The sequence below is a fragment of the Oryza glaberrima genome, chromosome 2 (genome assembly GCF_000147395.1).
Source record: "Oryza glaberrima chromosome 2, OglaRS2, whole genome shotgun sequence".
Classification (NCBI taxonomy): Eukaryota; Viridiplantae; Streptophyta; class Magnoliopsida; order Poales; family Poaceae; genus Oryza; species Oryza glaberrima.
The window spans coordinates 34170460-34191038 of NC_068327.1; the positions used below are offsets into that span (position 1 = coordinate 34170460).

The following is a 20579-nucleotide window of genomic DNA, read 5'->3' on the forward strand; positions in this document are numbered from 1 at the left end:
TTTCCACAATTCCTTTTCCAAGCCCGGCAGAAGCTGCTGCTCCTGATGACTGAATGAAAGCCACCCTGCACCTAAAAAGCTTCAGAGAGTGTGGTGCTGGTGCTTGCTCTCCCTCTGATCCCCACATCCAATCCAGATCAATCCTGCCTAATCATCATAAGTATATTGCTTGCCCACCTAGAATTTCTTCGACTCAAAATATAATAATAACTTAGCATTTATAATTTATCTTAAAATATAACAACTTTTTCACATGTACTCTCTTCTCAACTAATCATAATCTTTCACCATTTAAATTCTCCAACATTTCTCCTCTCAACTAATAACCGTGTTTAACCTTAAAAGTTAATGTATCCTGACTCCTGAGACGAATGTAGTTACTAGTGCCTTTTATTGCTCTCTGTTGTCTGCCTCACTGCCATGACAAAACCTGCATTCATCAATATCTGAATGTCCCAGCAGCAGCAAGCTACTACTACTCCATATCAACTGATTGATCCCTGAAGATCTATGTCGCTGCTTACACATTTTTGTATCATATTTTAGATAAGGAAGATGGATTACATTGCCAGCCGCATGTGTATTGTATACTACTAGCTAATAGCAATCTATACCAAATTTGTGAGGTCATTTACACAAATAACTTCAATACTTTGTTTGGCAGCTGAGCTGAATTATGTCTACTATATGTGAAAAGGAAAGAAAAGATTGGTAAATCTTTTTTATGGCAATTCATTCGTAGTAGATGGCATGGAGATCGGAATAGTGGATGTGCGGGTTAAATCTTGCATATGATCAGTTCCTGATTCGCTTTAACTATTTAGGATGTAAAGAGTACAGGTTGCCAGCTTTATCTACAGCTAGCCTCACCACTGTATATACTCCCTCCGTCCCAAAATGTTTGCCGTTAACTTTTTTAAATATACTCGAGTAGTATATATTGATGGATGCATGGTTCGATTACGATCGAGCTGCATGCGTGATAAGGCGTAATTAAACAAATCAAATTAAGTAAGTATATCACGTCACGAGTAGAATATATAATACCATGCTTCGATCGATTCGGAGACAATATATATCTTGAAATTCACCACACTATCAGGAAGTAATTGATCAGTAGCACTCAAATACGGCCTGCATATGTAATAATGCCATCTTTCATATATATTTTTATTTATAGTTCAGTCGTCTCAACTTTTACATCATCATTTTCCATTATTGCACATGACAATACACATTAATTAGTACATACAAAAGACATGAATTGTATATATATCCATGCTACCACATATATTGGAGTATATATATATGTACATATATAATCAGAGGCGCATGAACACACTAATTACTTAGGTGCTGGTAGCCGGTGGAGCAAGAAGAAGGTGTGCTGCCTGCATCTGCATATCAACGTAAAAACTATGGAGGAAAGAAAGGAGAGGGGAAAAAAGTTAAAAGAAGAGAAACAAGTAAGCATGCAACGTGATCATTGCTGCAGGGAAAGATCATTGCTGCAGCTCGATCGATCGGCAAACATGAATGAAATTATTCGCAGCTAGCTCAGTAGCTCTATGGCTGTGGTTAGCAATGCAACCACCAGTTCACCATGGAGTAGTGGAGTACTACCTCCTATCATATGCAATGCACAGTGAAAGCACACGCTTCGCTAGCTAGCTAGGGGCAGCAAGCACACGCGCAGAGAGAAAGAGAAACTAGCACAATTCAAGGCAGGCTCGCGTCACTTCATCAATCTCCTGCCTGCCTTCCTGCCCTCCATATGTATATACAGTAGCAGTTATTTATACTTCCATCTTCAATTTTGCATCTATCGAAACTGCTTGAGCTTGAGATCGATTTCATATGATATGATATGAACTGGAGGTTTTGACCGTGCTCCCAACAATGAGTGACACTGCACGTCGATCGACATTACTATGATCATGTCCATTGATGAATTGCTTAGTGGTCGAGTTGGCATTTGCAGAGATTCAGATATCCAAATATAGACTTGATCGATCGACGAACTGAGAACTGACAGACAGTATCGATCGAGCAGCATATATGCCAATTAAGATCAATCCAATCTGTCCTGGCCGTTTCTCAATTTCTTGCTTGCTCTCAACAATTCTGAACTCTCAATCAGATGAGGTGAGCAGCATGCATGCATGCAGCAGAGACAGTGTAGTATGTGTACTAGCAGCAGCAGCAGCTGGACAAGAAAGAGCCTGTCTGATGCCTGGTTGCTGGTTGGATCGATCTTGGATGGACGACGCGACAGGTCAGCCTTTCTAGCTAGGTCGACACCGATGGACGGATGGATCGACAAAACGAAAGCTTAGCTTAGCTTGCTCCATCCGTCCATCCATCCATCCTTCGATCTGCTGCTGCTGCTGCTGTTCAGTTCATCTTTTTCTAGATTCTGTTCATCTAGCAGTACTGAATAATGCATACATATGCTGCCATTCTGCACGCTCGTGCACGCTATCTTTCTTAGCTTTCATTTCCCAGCTACATGCATGCAAGCAAAAGAGAAGAGATGAACAGTCAAACACTGGTCCACCATGCAATGCAGCTCACAGATCAAAGTTCAAACAATACTACTGTAAAAAAGGCTTGCTATCACCGGCCGCCTATCAGAATTAATTAGGATTCACCATGCATTCAGTTTCTTAATTTCTCATGTACTAGGTAATACTATGTAAGTATGTAGTGGTAGACTTTAACTTCTTTTTTTATATATAAAGGGGCTAATAATTAAAACCCAAGCCTTCAACTTAATTCACCAGTTATATTGATGTACAGAGATTGCCTTTTCTTCTTAATTTGGTGAAACATATATATCTTGCCTTGAATTGTACCAGTACTGAATTTGATGGCTAACTCTGCATATATATATATATACATATAATATACTGCCAAAGTAAACCATTTCCATTATCTAAATATAATATATAATGCAACAGTACCATTTGTTCACAACGCAACTGGGAACAATAATACTAGCGGTCTAGCACACCATGCATAATCCATTCATATGAAAACTACTGCTGCGTACAACTTTCAAATAAAAATATATGGTATAAAGTATAAACAGTAAAAAAACGCCACTTACTTTTTTTAATCTTTATATAGCGAACGTACAAACAGTTTTGGGAAAACCGATCACAACACATATAATCTATCTACTACTGGAAAAAAGGATCTAAGATCAAAACATAGATGAATTCAGAAGAAAACCAAATAGGAACATATAAACCAAGGAAATTAGGTAAATTAGACTCAGGGAATAATTTCAAAATTATATATATATGTGAGAGACCTACCGGGTCAATGAAGCACGAACTATATTGCAGTATATATGTACAAGACCATAAAGCAAAAAAAAAAAAAGAGTAGATATAGCAGTTAGCTATACATATATAATATGACTCATGAATAGAATACCAAGTGCAAATGATAAGATCAGATTAGCATATGGAGATCTGCATGCATGCATGGAGTACTATCATATCGATTGTTATCCAAAAATTGAGTACTAACCATACATTAAAAAGGGTGCATAAACTTGCAGATCTGATCAAATTAAAGAGTACTGAAATTAGCCTGGCCGATCGAATTATTTCAAGATATCTTTTATTGCAGATAGAATATTCCAATTAGCAGAAAGAATAATTCAATAAAAATCCAAGCAGTAATTTTACCTGCTAGATCGAATTGCACGCAGATGGCGGCCGGGTGAGCAGTATCTGATATGCATGGATCGATGTACAGATCAATTAATCTCCATCGCGATCGATCCAAGAATTAGAGCAGGCAGGAGATATAGCTAGGTAGATATATAAGTAAGATATAATTAAGATCGAGGGCACCATGTTTTCCAAGGACTTTCTTGAACTATCAACAAGATGGGGATCCAGATGCGCATCGATGACCTAATTCAGATCAGATCGATCGATATGCATCATGCATGGGATCTAGAACAATATATGAGGAGCATGCACACACGAGTTCACAGTTCAAGAAAGCCTGTGGAGAGCATGGCCGCAATCTTTCTTTTTTGCTCGCAATTTAATTTGATGATCAATAGACTAGCTTGCCAGCTTTGAGAAGAGAGACTTTGTGTGTATGAGAGAGAGAGACGATGCGAAGAAGAGGAGAAAGAGGGGTGGTATATATAGAGCCAGAGGAAGCTGATCAATCGATCGATGCACTGAAGAAAGAGATGGTGGACAGACGTAATTGGACCCATATACTTTTGATCGATCCGTACGTACATACATGTTCTATTTGTTTTAGAAAAAAAAATACTACTAATATACATGATCGATTTCTGAATTCTGATCGCCGATCGAGCCGGTAACATATATATATATATATATATATATATATATATATATATATATATATATATATATATATATATATATATATATATATATATATAATTCATCTTGGAAATTAATGGCAAATTGCGTGCTAGCTGTATATAAGTACGGCCATCGTGGGGTGATGATCAACTCAATTAATTTGCATATTGTAATTAGCTAGCTACTGGATGCTAAACAATAAATTTGGTATGGACCAATTAATTAACCACTGGTAACATAAATAAAAATTCACCGTGTATATAGGAATCAAATCCTGGTGTACCCACATATATGAATTTTCAATAAAACTTTAGTAAGATCATGAATATGTCACTGGTTCTCTTGGAACATGCATGTGTGGCGTCTGCGATGTAATAAAAAAAAATCACCATGTTTAATTGCTGGAGCAAATTAAACGATGGACCAACCGTACCAACCGGTCGGATCGATCGAGGGGTAGCCGGCTTAGTGATATCTATCGATGATGGATGGATCGATCAAGAGTACTATCAAGAGCTGCATGTACCTATATAGCTTTAACTTATTGACACTTTTCACGTGTGTATATCACCAACCAACCAGGCTGAGGCAGGCAGGATTCGAGACATGCGTGTACTATCATATTTATGCATCCACCGATATATCGATCGATCGATTGCCGTGGAGCCCTCAAAAATTAATTTATTATGTATTGATAGACATCAATCGGTTTTATTCTAATTACATATCTCTGTCGAGTGATTAAGCATCTACAGTGTTTGCATTAGCTAAGCTTGCTAGCTAGTAGCTTAGTTAGTGTCTATCTGAATGGCTATGCATGTAGGAATGATCATACATCTTACCTAATTACTACTATGGGCCTGTTCGGCTGGCCGATACAGCTATTACAGCTGCAAACACAACACAATACTATTTATGTTGGCTGCACAACAGTGAAATTAAGTGCAGCCGAACAGAGCCATATAATATATGATATGGATCAATGTCCCAATCATCGCCACTATCATATTCTTACCTACTTAATAGAAGTGAACCACACGTATATGCGCATATCTACACCTACACATTATTAACAGAGTTTGAATATGAGCTGTCATGTTTATATTAAAAAAAAAGGCACATCGTCTAGATTAAAAACTACAATTTTGTTAATGAAAATAGAAGCGAAGAATTATATACCAAACTCAATTGTTAAAATGTAGGCTATTTAAGTTAAATAGTGCGCTAAGACTACCTCACAAAATAACCTCTCCCCCCCCCCCCCCCTCTCTCTCCGCTCTCCTCCCCCTCCCCCTCCCCTCCTCTCCTGGTGTGAAAAAAAAACTCTCCTCTTTAACCAAACATTGGTCTATCGATCGCTAGGCTCCCCTCCGTCTCCTACTCCCTCTCCTTTCTGTGCCCTCAATCCGCATCCACTCCCCCCCCCCTCTCTCTCTCTCTCCTTCTGCTGTAAAAGAATTAATATTTTCATTATTTGAATGAAATTCACTTATTATTAAGAAAAATATTAATATGATCAAAATAATTTAATGTCGAGAGGGGTAACGATAATTTTTTTCATAAGGAGGGAAAGGAGAGCCTACATGACCAACTTTCAAAAGTAAATTACCAGGATAAATTTTCTACATAGAGAGGTGGAAGAGCAATTTATTTTTTTTCTGAGAGAGATAGAACCAATTTCTGGCTAAACATATTACCAAAATAAATTTATTATGCCCTATATGCTTGGAGGGTTGAGAGTTCTTTTACAAGAGGAGAAGAGGGGGGGGGGGGGGGGGATTGCTAGAAGGGGTGAGATTTGGGATGGGTGAAGAGACTAGCGAAAGAACTACTCCCTCTGTTCCCTCCTAGTATAACATTGGCTTATTTTGGAATGGAAGGAGTAATGTTTGGGTTGTTCGGGTAAATGCGAGAGAATTTTTTATATTATTAAGAGGGAAGTGGGAGAGTGGATGAAAGGGGACAGTTGCTCTGTGAGACGCATTGTTTATCACTACATAAAAATTGCAATTGGATCTTGAAAAACAGGATCTAAGATTTGCACCATCAATTAATCCAACATTTCTACTTTTAAGATTTAGTGTAGCACAAAATACAAATACAATTGTATTGATATATTCCAAAATCGTACTAGTAGCTAAGAGTTATACCAAAAACTTTTTTTTTCTAACATTATGTTAAATTGTGCATAAAAATCCGTTAGCATATATAACACAACTATTAATACCTTGTGCCTAATTAGTTTAGAACCTAGATATACTATTGGGATCAATTAGTAGCCTAAACTTCGGGCACTAAAAACAAATGGCATGTGTAAGTATCCCCCTGATGTAGGTAGGTCGCCTGGCCAGCTAAATTAACCTTGTCTTTTTCCGCTTTACACTAGTGGACTCGTCCATATTGTTTCCTTAATAATTCGCTGCTTTAATTATTTCCAGATCACCAACGGATGATGGATCAGTGCTACCTAAGCATAGTACACAGCACATTTGTATTGTTGCCCCGTGCGGCCAGCTCACCATCCAACCATGGCAATGCATGTGTTAGTTAGCTCCATGTGAATGTGATCCATCCATCCATTCAATCCCATATATGAATCTCATCATCAAATCATTAATTCCCAGATTATTGTGATTGGACCATCTAGCTACCAAAATGCACACGATCGATCGATGATGCGTGAGTTAATATCACAATGAACTTAACTGCATCCAAAGAGATCAATCAAGCATGTTACAGTCCAAATAATGCTGATGCTGCAAAACAACAAACATACATATATTATATGTTTTGTCACTCGATATGTGCTACTCGTAATACAGATACGGTTACATGTAATTTCACTGGATGGAGCACAACAAACGCACACTGGTTAGTATGACAAGCAAACATGAAGCATCTCGATTGTTCTTCAGTTTCAGCTGCAGCCAGCTTCGAGGCTAGAGGATACATACTAGTAAGTAACTGAGGCTTCAATCCCCTTTATTCATTGAACGCTGACTTGTAGTGAGACTCGTCGATTGTTGAGTATATGTGCCCAATGTCAGCGAGGTAATCAATAGCTACCCTGCATAAATTAAAGAGAGCGAGGTAAGCATCAACCAGCAGCCATAATTTTTCGTCGAATTAATGTCTCGCTGTTGCGTGTGTGTGTGTGAGCGAAGGAGTGAAATACAGACTTGATCTTGGCCTCCGGTAGCCTGAAGCGCTTCACGATTTCATCAATGTGCACACCATGCTCGCTCTCGCTGTCAGTTTATTCGTTGGTCAAACAAGATGAGCAAAACAGCAGTCACCAGATCCTCAATCTTAATACAATCGGTAGGCCGCTTCTTCAGCCAACACGACAATATTAACAGACAAATATTCTCCATTTCTCCTAGCTAGCAATCCTAGCCAATTCTACTTGTGTTTAATTGGAAAATCTAGGAAAAGTAGATATTGATGGAGCATCAGGTTTTCACGGGAGCTGGTATTTCTAAGCAGATAAAAAAAGGCAAAAGAAACAGAGACATGCATTCGGAATTCATTCCTGAGTAATTGACTTTAAGTCTTTAACAGGACAAACATTTCTTTTTCCTAGATGACAAGGAAGACGGATGTGCAACTTACACGTTTGCTGGTTCGCGGAAAACATTCAGCACCTCTGTGTTCAAATCAGTTTTTGATCCATTTGTTACACTGAGCACTGGTGCCTGTAAGGATTAGGGAATAAATCACGGCAGCACAGGAGTTTGATTGTTTGATCAATGCAATGACTGTAAATACAACTTACCGGGTTGGATTTCACGGAGGTCGGAGTGGTCATTTCACTGAAGCCATTGGAAGATGAGGATCCCATGGCAGAATATGTTTTTGCAGGGCTACCAATCTACAGTGTTGAAGGTAAGCATTAGTTCTTTTTTTGTTCAAACTCATGAACCTTCTAACTAATGAACACGAGATTGCTATCACGAGAGTATTTGTATAGAACAATTGTACATCACAGCAGCATACCTGTGATTTGGTGTTCTCTAAATGCATTCGCACGCACTGAATGAAATGCAGTGTGACCTCATTATAATCAGTTACAGGCCTGAAATGAACAAAATAAGAGAAAATTAGTTGCATGTCTTATTGCATATTTGCACCAGCAGAATATATGAATGTTACGTACCTGATAGCGAAAGCAGTAGCACGCTTCCTCTCCTGAAGCCCCTTGAGGCTACCAATGACAGAAACATACATTCCATTCCTTTAATTAGGAAAAAAAATAGAGTTATGAGAAAAGGTGATGATCCTCAAGGAGAAAGATGCTAACAATCCTCAAAAATAAAAGATGATGAAGTGCATATATAGAAGCATAAATGGGAGCTATGACTGGTACGTACTGAACAGCAGCGGTTTCAGCAGAATCAGCACCATCATTGACCCTGTAAAATGGATGGAGATAAATAACCATGTAAATCTGCTGAAGCCATTGGCAAAAGAACAACAGGATGTTGTAGTAATTAACCTAATTTCAGAACTAAAGATGTAGGAGTACTACTTATATCATTGCCTTGAATACGAAAAGACAGACCAGATATGTGCTGATGCTCAACCAATGCTTCTAGAAACCAAAAGACACCGTTTGTAGTAGAATGTTTATACTAGTAGTAATTAGCATTCAGGATTGAAAAAACATTTTCCGAATTCCCGGCCTTGAATTGTTTGGAAGTCTAGAACGAGCAAACTGAACTACAAGTAGTAGTAAACAACCAGTGATGGCAGTTGAAGCAGAAAGAGTATTGACTAGGAAGATACAGAAGCGATTGAATCGGCGAAATGGGCTCACCATCTGATGAAATCGAGGCGGCCGGTGCCATCGTCGATCGTGAAGGACACATCGGTGTTCCGCTCCGTCTTGCCACTGACCAATCCCACAAGCCTAACCTGAAAAAGCAACAAGGAAACACCCAAATCAACAAGCTAAGAGGAAATTAAAGCAGGGAGGGGGGGGGGGGCATTTTCCGTGTTGTGTTGCAGCATACGTTGGCTGTCTCGACGCCGTCGACGACGAAGGGAGCGCCCTTCTCCCCGGTGGTGCCAGATTGCTGCGCTTCAGAGATCTGCTTCACGGTGAGCGGCATGGTGCTCGATGCGCCCCGGCTCTACAAAATCAAAAGAAAAGAAAGATGATTTTATCCCCCTTGTTTCTCGAAACCAAGACACACACGGATGAGAATGGAATAGAGATTACTACCTTGGAAGGGGTGGTAGAGTCGGCGGCGGCATTCTGGGAGGAGGTGAACTGCGACGGCGAGAAGGCGTCGGGCTGGCTGAAGGACATCATGCTTACTCTCTCTCTCTCTCTCTCTGAATCTTTCTTTCACTCTCCTCTCGCGTCTCGCGGTGGTGGCGGCGGCGGCGGCGGCGGCGGGGTTGATGGGATTTGGAGTTGGATCGAGTAGACTAAAAAGCCCAGGAAGAGCAAGCGCGCGGGAGATTGGGGAAACCAAGAGGCGGGAGGTTGTGGACGAAATGGCTCCATTCATTCCCGCCATTTCTCTCCTGACCTTTCGCATTGCTGACACGTGGGGCCCACCAGTCAGTCAGTGTGCCCAAACCCGTTTCATCTGGGACCTTCTCGACGGGCACAGACTGATAAGTGATAACCAGTTCTCAAAAAAAGACTGATAACCAAAGTCGAGCGATGATTCGATGGAATTCGATAGGTTTTGATGGAATTTCTTTGAATTTTGTCGGTAACTGATCAGTTTTACAAAAAGAAACGAAATTCAGCATGCCTGCACTTGCTCCCTTAATTTTGTTTAGGAAAAAAAAAACAAACGAAATCATGTCTTCTGCTAATCTGCTATCTATTGATGAATGAATGGTGCAATCTTTGATCCAATTCCAAGAGGAGAGATGAACGCAACTCCAAATTTCCCATTCACACAAATTAAATCATGTGCGTGGATGGTTGCACAAAAAGGATATGCTACATCATGTCAATCGTATGAAATAGAAAAAGGGAGGAGAGACAGCCGCCAAAAGCCAAGCCATTCTTTGATTCCTCTGCAAGATTAGATACATGGGAATGGAATATACACTTGTCGGCAAAAATAAAGTTAAAAAAAATCAAAACAAAACGACCTCTGCTACTAGCTGCGGATGATCAGATTCAGACAGATGGATCGTCCAAATACTCCAGTCAGATCAGATTCTTCATGCATCAACTCTTCAAGGGTTGAAATAGCCTGAACCACCAAGGTTGGAGGAGACCAGCACCATCACACTTGTTATGGCAGCAAGCCACACTAGAGCAGTATCTGAATCACAAACAAAATCAGCAAATCAATCAAGGTGATGTAGTAATGGAAATCTAAACACAAGCCAACCAACAATACTATGCAGGTAACCAGCAGAGTGAATTCAACAGTTGGTTACCTGTGGAGCTATTGGATACAGTCCCTGTATCAGCAGCTGCTGCAGCATTTTCACCATCTCTGGATTTAGCAGCCTGCTCACTATCTCTCAAGCTTCCGGGTTCAGACGACGACACAATGCCTTGAAATTCCTCGCTGACAAGCAGCGCGGCCAGCAGATCCATGAAGGTCTCTCTCTCTTTACCATCCATGTCACTTTGCTTACTTGTACTGTCTTGGACATAATCTAGCACATCCTCGTCTGAAACATAGCCCGCAGCAAACTCATTTTTCACCCCTTCATCTTCCTCGTCCTCGACATATGCTTTGTATGTGAGGCGAAGGAGTACTTCCCCTTTCGACCGTTTCCCAAGTAAGCCCCATCCTCCATATAAAGTTACAATTTTGTCTGTAGGTACTGTGTCTTTAAGTGATCCTAACTCAACCTGGCAAATAGAATATACTCAGAAACACGTTCCACTTCAACAAAGGACACCCAAAAATACAAACAAAATACACTTCACTCATCACTGATATAGTATGTTTGCTTGACCTAGCAAACTGCTGTAAAACAGTACACTAAACTACAAATTTCCAAGTAATATCACATACATCAGCTTAGAGAGGATACTAAGGAAAACTTTCAATTGAAACAAACTTTGCAAAAGATGAAACCCTACCTCTCCAGTGCCAATAGTGACATCGGTTAGACCAACTGAATCCTTTACTTGAATGCACAACTTCTGTTTGCGAGGGTTTGCAACTAGCATATGAAAGTCCTGTTTGATGTCAAGTGCTTATGAGCATGATAGTATACAAGAAAAAGGTTCCATCAAAATGCCCATGAGCTTAAAGTATAACTGTCTCAGAGCTTTACTTGATTCCAGATTGGTTCGCCTGGTTGCCCAATTACAGTTGTTTGACTATTCTTCTTGCTCTTTATTTCTTGATCACCAAGAATCATGACAACATATGGATCAGTCTTCCCTGCAAGTGACAAAAAAAAATTATACCTAAATATTCTATCAAAGTGACACAGATGTCTGTAAGGATAGGCGAACTAATTTTTTATTTCATCTCCAGCTTGCCCAAGTGGTAAAATTATTTAATGATTTGATTTGTTTTTTCTGAGCAGATAAACTCAATAGAAGCTAAATATTTATGATATTCTTCTAACAAGATGCTGGGTGCAATTTCCAAACTAATAAACATACGCTAAATATTTCCATTTGGAAACCAAAGAGTTCTTTTTTACCGAATAAGACAAAGCTAAGCTTCCTGGCATCAACTAATGTCACTGATAGTTCTCCAACGAAGTCCTTATTCCCATCTTGAATTACATCACTTGCAACATCTTGAAGTATGCCACTCGCAACATTTTGGATTACGTCACTTGCAACATCTCCTGCAACAGGTCCCATAGATCTTCCCTGCTGAAAATCAAGGACAATCTTCTTGGGCCGCACAAAGAGACGTGGCAAATCTTCTGTTAGAAGTTTCGTGAGAAACCTAGAGGAGGTAGAGTCACAGGTGACTTATTAGAACCACCGGCCAAAGGGTGAACAAGGTTTGTCTATTAAAGAGCAGCATTAAATGAAAAGCTAAGCCTTAAGGTGTTGAATTAGGATACAGTTGCAGAATTTTTCCGAAAACATGATACAAACAATAACAATGCAGGCACCTGCATTTTATATAGATTGTTAAATATGGTTGCTACTAATTCAACAGAATCTTCATGGATCTACCAACATGTATTTAATAAAGAGTCTAGGCTAAGTAAGAAGCAAAAACTAATATTGATAGCTTAAACAAGTAATAGCATATGTTTTATCACCAGCTAAGCACATGGGGATAAGAATATTTAACCACCTAGAACTAGAGTGAACAAGAAAGCAAGAGAAGAAGGCGGCAGAGAGGGTAAAGGTGACAGTGGGAAGGTAGGTTAGGCCATTACAAAAAGAAACTAAGAAAGCAACTTTAAAATGCATTAGTAGTCCCTGCTCATTGAGCAATATCTATGTAGTAGCATCTAACCATGATTCTGCGTAGATGTTTGAGATGATAGTACTTACATTGACAGAACAGGAATTGCTGGTGAAGACAAGCACCATATCCATGCAAAAAATTGAAAATACCAATATACCATTAGCAAAGGCTCAAACTTATAACATACAAATTTATATAACGGAAACAGAAAATAAATGAAATAAAAGGCTGACAACTACCCAACATGAACAAACGAATAGGAAACAAAGCACAAATACACAACATATCCAGTTTCAGAACATTAGACAGATTGACACCATTGTGCATACATAAACTAAGAAATTGTAGGCTTGAAAAACTAAAGTCCTACGATCATAATTTTTTTTCTCCCATTTCTTCCAATTCATTTGTAAGAAGACATTCATGGTTACAAACTTACAATTCCAAGATATCAGTCAGAAAACCCCTGGATCTTTGGGACACAAAATATCAGAAATGCAATATATAAAGGGGGTACTAGAGTAATAATGGACTGCGGTAATTGGCAAGTATATACTATAGTACAAGTGTGTTACAAATACTGTTAAAACATTAACCGTACCAATTGGAACGCGGTATACTCTAGATATGTGCAGAAATGGGCTATTTGCAATGCTGTGTTACATGATTCACAGGGCATATTGTCAGTTGGTGCTGCATGTTTGTTTCCAGAAAATCATATGAGTTAAAAGGTGCCAACCATGCTTTCTTTTGGAATCACGAGAAAATCAACCTTACAAAGGCATGAAATTTAAGTACAGGTTGCATAGGAAATAATAAGATTGGACAAGCAAGTCATACCCATAAGATTGAAAAGCCGGAACAGAGACAGCTCAAACTTAATCTTTGGGAGCGATACAAATGCCCAAGATACAGCTCCCACCCAAGGTTCTGTCGGTATAAGCCTTAGTTTAACCCACAATTCCCCATCGATATCGAAATCTCGAACCCAGACTGGCACAACGACAGGTACGGCACTAAACTTTAAGGAGAGGGCCAATGCCATGCGTGCACCACCAGTATAACGGAGGCCAATTTGGTACCTGAAATACAGGATGAGTTACTCGCTGCCTTTTGCTGGCCAACACTAAAACATGATATAGATACAATAACAATGTAGACAGCAGTGTTGCCGTTTGCTTTTTAAAAAAAATCAGGGCATCAACAATGACCAAGAAAGTAGAAATCAGAAACTAGAATGAACATATTTATACGGTAACAGATACATGCCCACCCATAGACTGTAGTAATAAGAAGTGAACTGCTGGAATAGTCATCCTAGTATTTTGTTTCATGGTGGTGCTAATCCTATGATAGATACCCAAAAAAGAGTAATACTCCATTTTGGTATGTGAATTACAGGCAAATGGCGACAAATATTCCTAAGACCAATGTCATCATGCTTTGCTTTCCAATTTCCTCACATGAGCAGTGCAATGGTAGTGGGGTTACCATACCGATTACCAATGTGTTATGTGCTTCTCAAGCACTAGTAGTAGTACTAGCTAGAACAACGTTTGGGACAAGCAATGTGAAGAATATTCCATGTTTCTTGCTGCAACGGTAGCTCCCAACCGAATTGGGTATGGAAAAGAAAGAAGAGAGTAGTAGAAGAAGTGAGGACGTACTGGAGGTCGTTGGCCCGGCGTGAGGTGCGGCGCTCGACGTTCCTGACGGAGAGGGGCTCCTCGCCGAGGTAGAACTGCCTGATCTCGACGCGGTTGACGTAATCGGGCTTGTGGAGGTTGTCGATGACAGGCTGGAGCAAGCCGACGATCCAGTTCTCGATGCCAGGGCGGTAGACCTTCCAGAGCTTGCCGAGCACCATGTTGACCCACTCGACGGACTCCTTGCGCTGCAGGTCCTTCTCCTCGAGGAAGAGGGAGAAGCTGGAGGTGGGCACCTGCGGCCACGTGCCGTTGACCTTGACCTCGCGCTCGGCGCGGCGGCGCTTGCGCAGGGTCCAGAGCTTGTCGAAGGCGGCGCCGACGAAGAAGAAGAGGGCGAAGAGGCCGAGGACGGAGCGGTTGACGGGCGGCGCCGGGAGCGGGTGGATGACGCCCAGCTGGGTCCGGAGCTTGGAGACGAGGGGGTCCTCTCCCCCGGCGCCGCGGAAGGTTCCGGGAGCGAAGGTGGTGGAGGAGGTGGAGGTGGAGGTGGTCTCCGAGACGCCGGGGGTGTGGGGCGGGAGGTTGTTGGCGGAGAGGGGGGCCGGGCGCCTGGGCGGAAAGGCGGCGGTGGCGGCGGCTTTGGGGGTGGGCCATCGGCGACGGCGGATAGGGAGGAGGGAGGGGAGGAAGCAGGAAGAGGTGCTAGCGGCGGCGAGGGAGGGCGGCGGCAGCGGAGTGCCGGCGGAGGGGGGAAGCATCGGGGTCCACCGACATCCGGCGGAGGCAGCGAGGATTGCGTCTCGTCTCGTCGTCGGAAGCAGAATTCAAGTTGAAATTGAGCAGAGCAGCAGGTCTCCTCGTGTAGCTATCTGCAGCTGCGATGCGACGGAGGGGGAGGGGGAAGGGGAAGGGAGGGGCAGTCGATCAGCTCACCGTCACCGGCCACCACAGCCGTGCGTCGCCGCGTGTCGTGGCGACTCCCACCCCACCAGTTTCCTCCCTTGCCATTCCATCCGCGTCTCGCGCTGTTTCTTTCTCTCTCTCTCTCTCTCTCTTTTCTTCTTCCGATAAAATGAGCGAATTTTTTGTGTGTAGGTATATTTTTCTGGAAAAAAAAGTTCGATGGATCGAGTTTGAGTATCACGAGTGTAAATCTAATCCCTCATCAAATTTAACTCGAGTGGTCTATTTTCCTCCCCTCCTCTCTCCCCATCTCTCTCAATCATTTTTCTCTCAATAAATATCCAAGACACAACTACGCACACGAGGTGTTGGAGCGCCATCAGCACCTAGAGCTCCCGTCAGAGCTTCTACGACTCCTATTCGGCGATGGTTAGCCCGAGGTGCCCCTCGTTTCCTGTGAAAGCTCCCTAATCCCTGACCCCACGGTAGCTGCAAAAGGGAGGAGCAACATCCTTCCACTCTAGCTGTGATGGCCTGTCACTCCAACAGCAACTCAAGGACGGTGAGGCAGATGAGGAGGCTGTGGTGGCAAATGAGTGAGCAGCTCTGTCGAATCAGGTCTGATTGCCTACCACATGAGCAGCGCGAGCAGCGCAGGTGAATCCGGATGATTTGCTTTGCTAGTCGCGGTTTATATCCAAGCCTGAGTGGGCAAGCGAGTGCTCTTGCCTTCCCTTGCCATGGACACATTGTCGTCAAGCATCTATGATTGTTCCTTCAAAATCTAGCTAATCGTCTCATCAGGGGGCTCAATCGTCGACATGAGTGGCTTACTCGCTAGCTTCGTCTCCACCTCTCACATTGACGATGGGAATCACGCCTACCATAGTTGCATAGGGCTTTACCCGTCCATGCTACATCTTGCTGATTTGTGTATCATTCCTATGTTGTGCCGATCAGGAAACACAATGGTAATTAATTATTTATTTATTGTCTCTGTTAGGTACTTAGGTATTATATTAATTTGATGCCTAGCCGTGCTCAACCTCCACCTCTCTTGATGAGGCGCCACCGCTTGCGCTGCTGGGTGACACCATCAGTTGTCTCTGTCGTGACCGCAATTGTGTTGAGGGGGAAGAGAGAGAGATGAGGAAGAGAGGAAAGAGAGAAGCGCTAGAGGAACATGACAGTCCCTGACGTGTGGACCTATGTAGGTTACACGCTGACTTACGCCATGTCAGTTGAAAATAGATGTAATACACTAATATTTACCTTGGTATTACAAGTTGAGAGATAGGTTATATTCGATATTACGGTTCAAATACAGTACGTGAAATGAACTTATTTCCTATTTTCCGTTGGGAGAATAGGCCCATCAGCCTAGTCCACAAAAAATGAGACCCGATGCAATAGGCGGCGGAACCACCAACACGTACGTCTCCTTCCCCCTACCCCACCATCCGATCTGACACTGACACCCGGACACACCACACGACCCGACCCGACCACACACCGCATCACTCCTCTCCTCCCCTCCCCTCGCCGGCGCCGGCGATGGACCGGCCGCCGCCGCCTCCCGCCTCCCTCTCGCCTCAGGAGTGGGAGCAGCTCATCGACGATTTCCCCACCCCGCGCCGCCACCGATGGCTCCACCTCCCCCTCCTCGACCTCGCCCTCTCCTCCCTCCCGCGCCGCGACCTCCCCTCCCACCTCAGGCCCCTCCTCCTCTCCTTCCTCGACGACCACCTCCTCCCGCCCTCCCCCACCCACCTCCCCCTCCTCCTCTCCTCCCTCCTCTCCTTCCCCTCCGACCACCCGCTCCGGGACCACCTCCTCCTCACCGTCACATCCGCCTTCGCCTCCGCGCTCTCCCCTCCCGTCTCCACCGACCACGCCGACCCCCTCTCCGCCCTCGTCAACGCCCTGCTCGCCTCCGCCAACCGCCCCAACCACGCACCCGACCGCGCCGCCCGCGCCCTCGCCTGCGACGCCCTGCGCGCCCTCGACGCCGCGCTCCCGGGCCTCCTCGCCGACGTCCTCGGCCACGTCTACGCTCTCGCCGCCGCCGAGCGCTCGCCGGCCGCGCAGTCCTACCTCCTCCTCCTCGCCTCCGCCGCCCGCCACGTCGTCCGCCTCGGCAGGCTCCCCTCCACCACCTCCATCTTGGCGGTGTCCGGCCCGCCCACCCCCTTCTTTGTGCCCGCGCATCTCCTCGCACCCGCACCAGATCCTGCCAACCCCGTGCCGCCGCCTTCCGAGGTGAATTTGAGGGACATAAGGAAAGTGCTCGCTCTGATCATGGACAGGCCGCAGGTCCTCACGCCTGCATCGGCCATGGAGATGGCGGCCATCCTTGCAGAGGTGTCCGCGGCTGTGGTCGGGTGGGCTCCGGCGATCGCAGCGCACGTCAAGGTGCAGTTTGGCGGGATGGCACATTCGTCCAGCCTCATGCTTCTACACTCCCTGCTCACGCTGTTCATCCAGTTTCCAGATGCTTTCGGGGCCGAAGACGAGCGTAAAATGGCACGCCGTCTAGCTTTGGCTGCTTGTGAGGCACACCGCCCGCTCACAGCGCGCTTGCTGGCATTACATTGGCTGCTTGGGTCTGGAAAATTCAGATATGCGGTGCCCGGCCTCGCGAAATGGTTTTATCCTGGCGTGTTCGACCCCCTTGCAGTCAAGGCCAAGAAGCTAGATTGCCTAGCTCTTGTTGCTTCTGGCGTTGATGCTGACAAGATTGAAGGAGGCAGAGATGTGGACCAGACAATTGGGCTTGTCGATGATGGCCTGGCTTGTGTTTCAGCCTTCAGGTGGCTCCCGGGATGGAGTACCGAGACTTGTGTGGCGTTCCGGGCGCTGCATGTGGTCTTGGTTGCTGCTGCCCCTCACAGTACTGATGGCTCAGGTTGCTCCGGAGCTGGTGAGCTCCTGAATTCTACTATCTTCCACCATTTACAGGTAGAAATCTACTGAAAGGAAAATTAATGATAGCCGCATCCATCAACTTGGAAGAACCCTAATTATGTTCCAGACAGTGAATTGAAAATTTAGCAATTCTCAAATTTCTAGGTCACTCTGTGTGCAGGCTATGTTGGTTGATATGACATCAGAACATCGAGGCTTAGTCCCAGTAATTGCTGATTTCATCAACCGTCTTCTAGCATGCAACACTCATCGGTGGGCAGGGGAACAGTTGCTGCAAACGCTTGACGAGAATCTGCTTCCGAGGCTTGAACCAGGCTACCAACTGGCGTCATACTACCCACTCTTTGAGAAGATCGCAGAGAATGAGACAGTTCCTCAGCTCCGCCTAATAGAGTTGCTCACCAAGCAGATGGCTTCTCTTGCCAAGAAGCATGATCCAGAGACAGAACTGAAAACATGGTCTCAGGGCAGCAAGGTCGTTGGCATTTGTCGTGTCATGATGAAGCACCATCACAGCTCTCGCATCTTCTTTCCCCTCTCATGCCTACTTGTACTCACTATCAAGTCCTACCCAGACCTGGAGGTCCGGGACCATGCAAGGTAGGCATTCTGAATTTCTGATATTTCTTGTTTTGTGATAGCTGTTTTTCTATTATCTTCTCACTTCTTCAAATATTACATCCAGGACTTGTTTGCGGATGCTGTCCTGCATTCCTGGAAAGAAGCTGAGGCATCTCATGGGAATCGGAGAGCAACCTGCAGGTGTTACACCATCTCATCCAGGTCCTTTGTTTGATGTCCCATCACCACGTCCTGCTCAAGATCTTAAGAGCATGCCTGATTTGGCGTCTTACATTCATCTTGAAAGAGTTGTGCCACTGGTCGTGAAACAGTCTTGGGCCCTCACATTGCCTAACTTCAGCATTCAGAGCAGAGCATCTGGCCAAATTCTAAGTATACAGGATGTAAGCTCAACTCCTCCGGAGCAAGAAAAGACACCACAACCTACCATCGAGAGAATTGCCTACACACAAGAAGCTCTTCGTGTGATGGATTCTAAGGGTGCTGAAACACTGGAAATCCTTAGGAGGCACTTTGCATGCATTCCTGACTACCTCCACTCAGTTGGTCTCAAAATAAAAATACCTTGCACATTTAGGTTCGATTCAGAGCCATTCAACCATGCTTGGGGATCCGATTCAGCAGTTCCAGGTTCTGAAGGGGTTGATGGTTTGCCGGCCCTTTATGCGGCGACAATTAACTTTTCATCAAGTGCACAGTTTGGGAAAATTCCCTCATGTCATGTACCTTTCCTTCTAGGAGAACCTCCAGGTTCTGGTATGGACATTATGCCTTTGGATAACGGCCACCGGTTAGAATCAAGTTATTGTGCTTCAGTAGTGATAGAATTAGAGCCTCGAGAACCATCACCTGGTCTTATTGATGTTGTCATCACCGCCAACACAGAGAATTGCCAAGTCATATCTGGGTCCATTCAACCCATTACAGTTGGCATTGAGGACATGTTTCTGAAGGCCAGTGTACCTCCTGATATTCTGAAAGAGGATGCAGCTGAGTATTACCAGGATCTGTTCCATGCTCTATGGGAGGCCTGCAACAGTTGTTCGAACACAGGTCGGGAGACCTTCCCTTTGACAGGAGGGAAAGGGTCAGCTGCGATTAATGGAACACGATCTGTCAAACTTCTTGAGGTGACTCCAAAGGTTTTGATCAGAGCTATTGAAAGATACCTGGCTCCCTTCGTTGTCAGCGTTGCTGGAGATTCACTTATTACCATCCTAAGAGGCAATGCAATTATTAAAAACGTTGTGTGGGAAGAAAGTGATTCAGCTCCTATTGTTGGTGCTGATGCATTGGTTCCATACTCAGTGGACACAAACCTTTCGCTTCAGCGCATTGATGAAGACGAATTTGAGGTTGGCGCAGAGACTTATGCTCATCTAAGCAAGAGGGATATGGGCATTGTGCGTGTCCTAATATTTCTACCACCAAGGTATCACCTCCTCTTTTCGATGGAAGTAGGTTATGCCTCCACATTGGTCAGAATAAGAACCGATCATTGGCCATGTTTGGCATATGTCGACGAATACTTGGAAGCGTTGCTCTAACAGGGAGGATTTCTCTGGCCAAGAGTTTCAGTTTTGTACCTTATGTAACACTAAAGAGTATACAACGGGAGTTTTGTTTTTTTTTGCCCCTCTTTTAATTTTTCTGTACCATGAAGAATGGGACAGCATTCTTTTTGTGGAATCGGTGCCAGGAGGTGTAACTTCGAGGAAAGGGCAATTTTGTTCATTGATATCATTAAGAACACGTGATTATATTCCGAAATTAAGTTCCCA

General features: G+C 43.9%; 3 protein-coding genes and 1 long non-coding RNA gene across 4 annotated transcripts; 1 reads left to right on the forward strand and 3 right to left on the reverse strand.

The window, feature by feature from the left end:
• Positions 1-1141: 1141 nt before the first annotated feature.
• Positions 1142-4128, reverse strand: LOC127761081 (uncharacterized). Its single transcript, XR_008015200.1, has 2 exons — positions 3699-4128; positions 1142-2505 (listed from the first exon to the last, which is right to left on the reverse strand). It is a non-coding gene; the product is annotated as an uncharacterized LOC127761081 (long non-coding RNA).
• A 2824-nt stretch (positions 4129-6952) lies between these two features.
• LOC127762974 (replication protein A 32 kDa subunit A) lies at positions 6953-9815 on the reverse strand. The gene is made up of 10 exons (XM_052287519.1): positions 9589-9815; positions 9377-9496; positions 9181-9278; positions 8735-8776; positions 8521-8598; positions 8361-8439; positions 8140-8235; positions 7977-8059; positions 7544-7612; positions 6953-7431 (listed from the first exon to the last, which is right to left on the reverse strand). The coding sequence occupies exons 1-10, from the start codon at positions 9676-9678 to the stop codon at positions 7347-7349; spliced, it is 840 nt and encodes a 279-aa protein (XP_052143479.1). The 5' UTR covers positions 9679-9815; the 3' UTR covers positions 6953-7346.
• A 441-nt stretch (positions 9816-10256) lies between these two features.
• LOC127762973 (calcium-dependent lipid-binding protein-like) lies at positions 10257-15472 on the reverse strand. Its single transcript, XM_052287518.1, has 8 exons — positions 14407-15472; positions 13580-13821; positions 12826-12844; positions 12009-12262; positions 11631-11740; positions 11434-11532; positions 10776-11199; positions 10257-10657 (listed from the first exon to the last, which is right to left on the reverse strand). The coding sequence occupies exons 1-8, from the start codon at positions 15144-15146 to the stop codon at positions 10569-10571; spliced, it is 1977 nt and encodes a 658-aa protein (XP_052143478.1). The 5' UTR covers positions 15147-15472; the 3' UTR covers positions 10257-10568.
• Positions 15473-16780: 1308 nt separating this feature from the next.
• Positions 16781-20568, forward strand: LOC127763132 (uncharacterized). Its single transcript, XM_052287751.1, has 3 exons — positions 16781-18249; positions 18377-18816; positions 18902-20568. The coding sequence occupies exons 1-3, from the start codon at positions 16846-16848 to the stop codon at positions 20343-20345; spliced, it is 3288 nt and encodes a 1095-aa protein (XP_052143711.1). The 5' UTR covers positions 16781-16845; the 3' UTR covers positions 20346-20568.
• Positions 20569-20579: the final 11 nt, after the last annotated feature.

What these genes read in the sequence shown, in the direction of transcription:
- LOC127762974 (XM_052287519.1), bottom strand. Translation starts at nt 9,678, where the DNA reads ATGATGTCCTTCAGCCAGCCCGACGCCTTCTCGCCGTCGCAGTTCACC. An exon ending in CCTCCGTGAAATCCAACCCG is followed by an intron (nt 8,060 to 8,139) that starts GTAAGTTGTATT and finishes TAATCCTTACAG; the next exon opens with GCACCAGTGCTCAGTGTAAC. An exon ending in CTACCGGAGGCCAAGATCAA is followed by an intron (nt 7,432 to 7,543) that starts GTCTGTATTTCA and finishes TAATTTATGCAG; the next exon opens with GGTAGCTATTGATTACCTCG.
- LOC127762973 (XM_052287518.1), bottom strand. Translation starts at nt 15,146, where the DNA reads ATGCTTCCCCCCTCCGCCGGCACTCCGCTGCCGCCGCCCTCCCTCGCC. An exon ending in GCTTAGCTTTGTCTTATTCG is followed by an intron (nt 11,741 to 12,008) that starts GTAAAAAAGAAC and finishes TGTCACTTGCAG; the next exon opens with GGAAGACTGATCCATATGTT. An exon ending in TCACTATTGGCACTGGAGAG is followed by an intron (nt 11,200 to 11,433) that starts GTAGGGTTTCAT and finishes TCTATTTGCCAG; the next exon opens with GTTGAGTTAGGATCACTTAA.
- LOC127763132 (XM_052287751.1), top strand. Translation starts at nt 16,846, where the DNA reads ATGGACCGGCCGCCGCCGCCTCCCGCCTCCCTCTCGCCTCAGGAGTGG. An exon ending in CTATCTTCCACCATTTACAG is followed by an intron (nt 18,250 to 18,376) that starts GTAGAAATCTAC and finishes CTCTGTGTGCAG; the next exon opens with GCTATGTTGGTTGATATGAC. An exon ending in GAGGTCCGGGACCATGCAAG is followed by an intron (nt 18,817 to 18,901) that starts GTAGGCATTCTG and finishes TATTACATCCAG; the next exon opens with GACTTGTTTGCGGATGCTGT.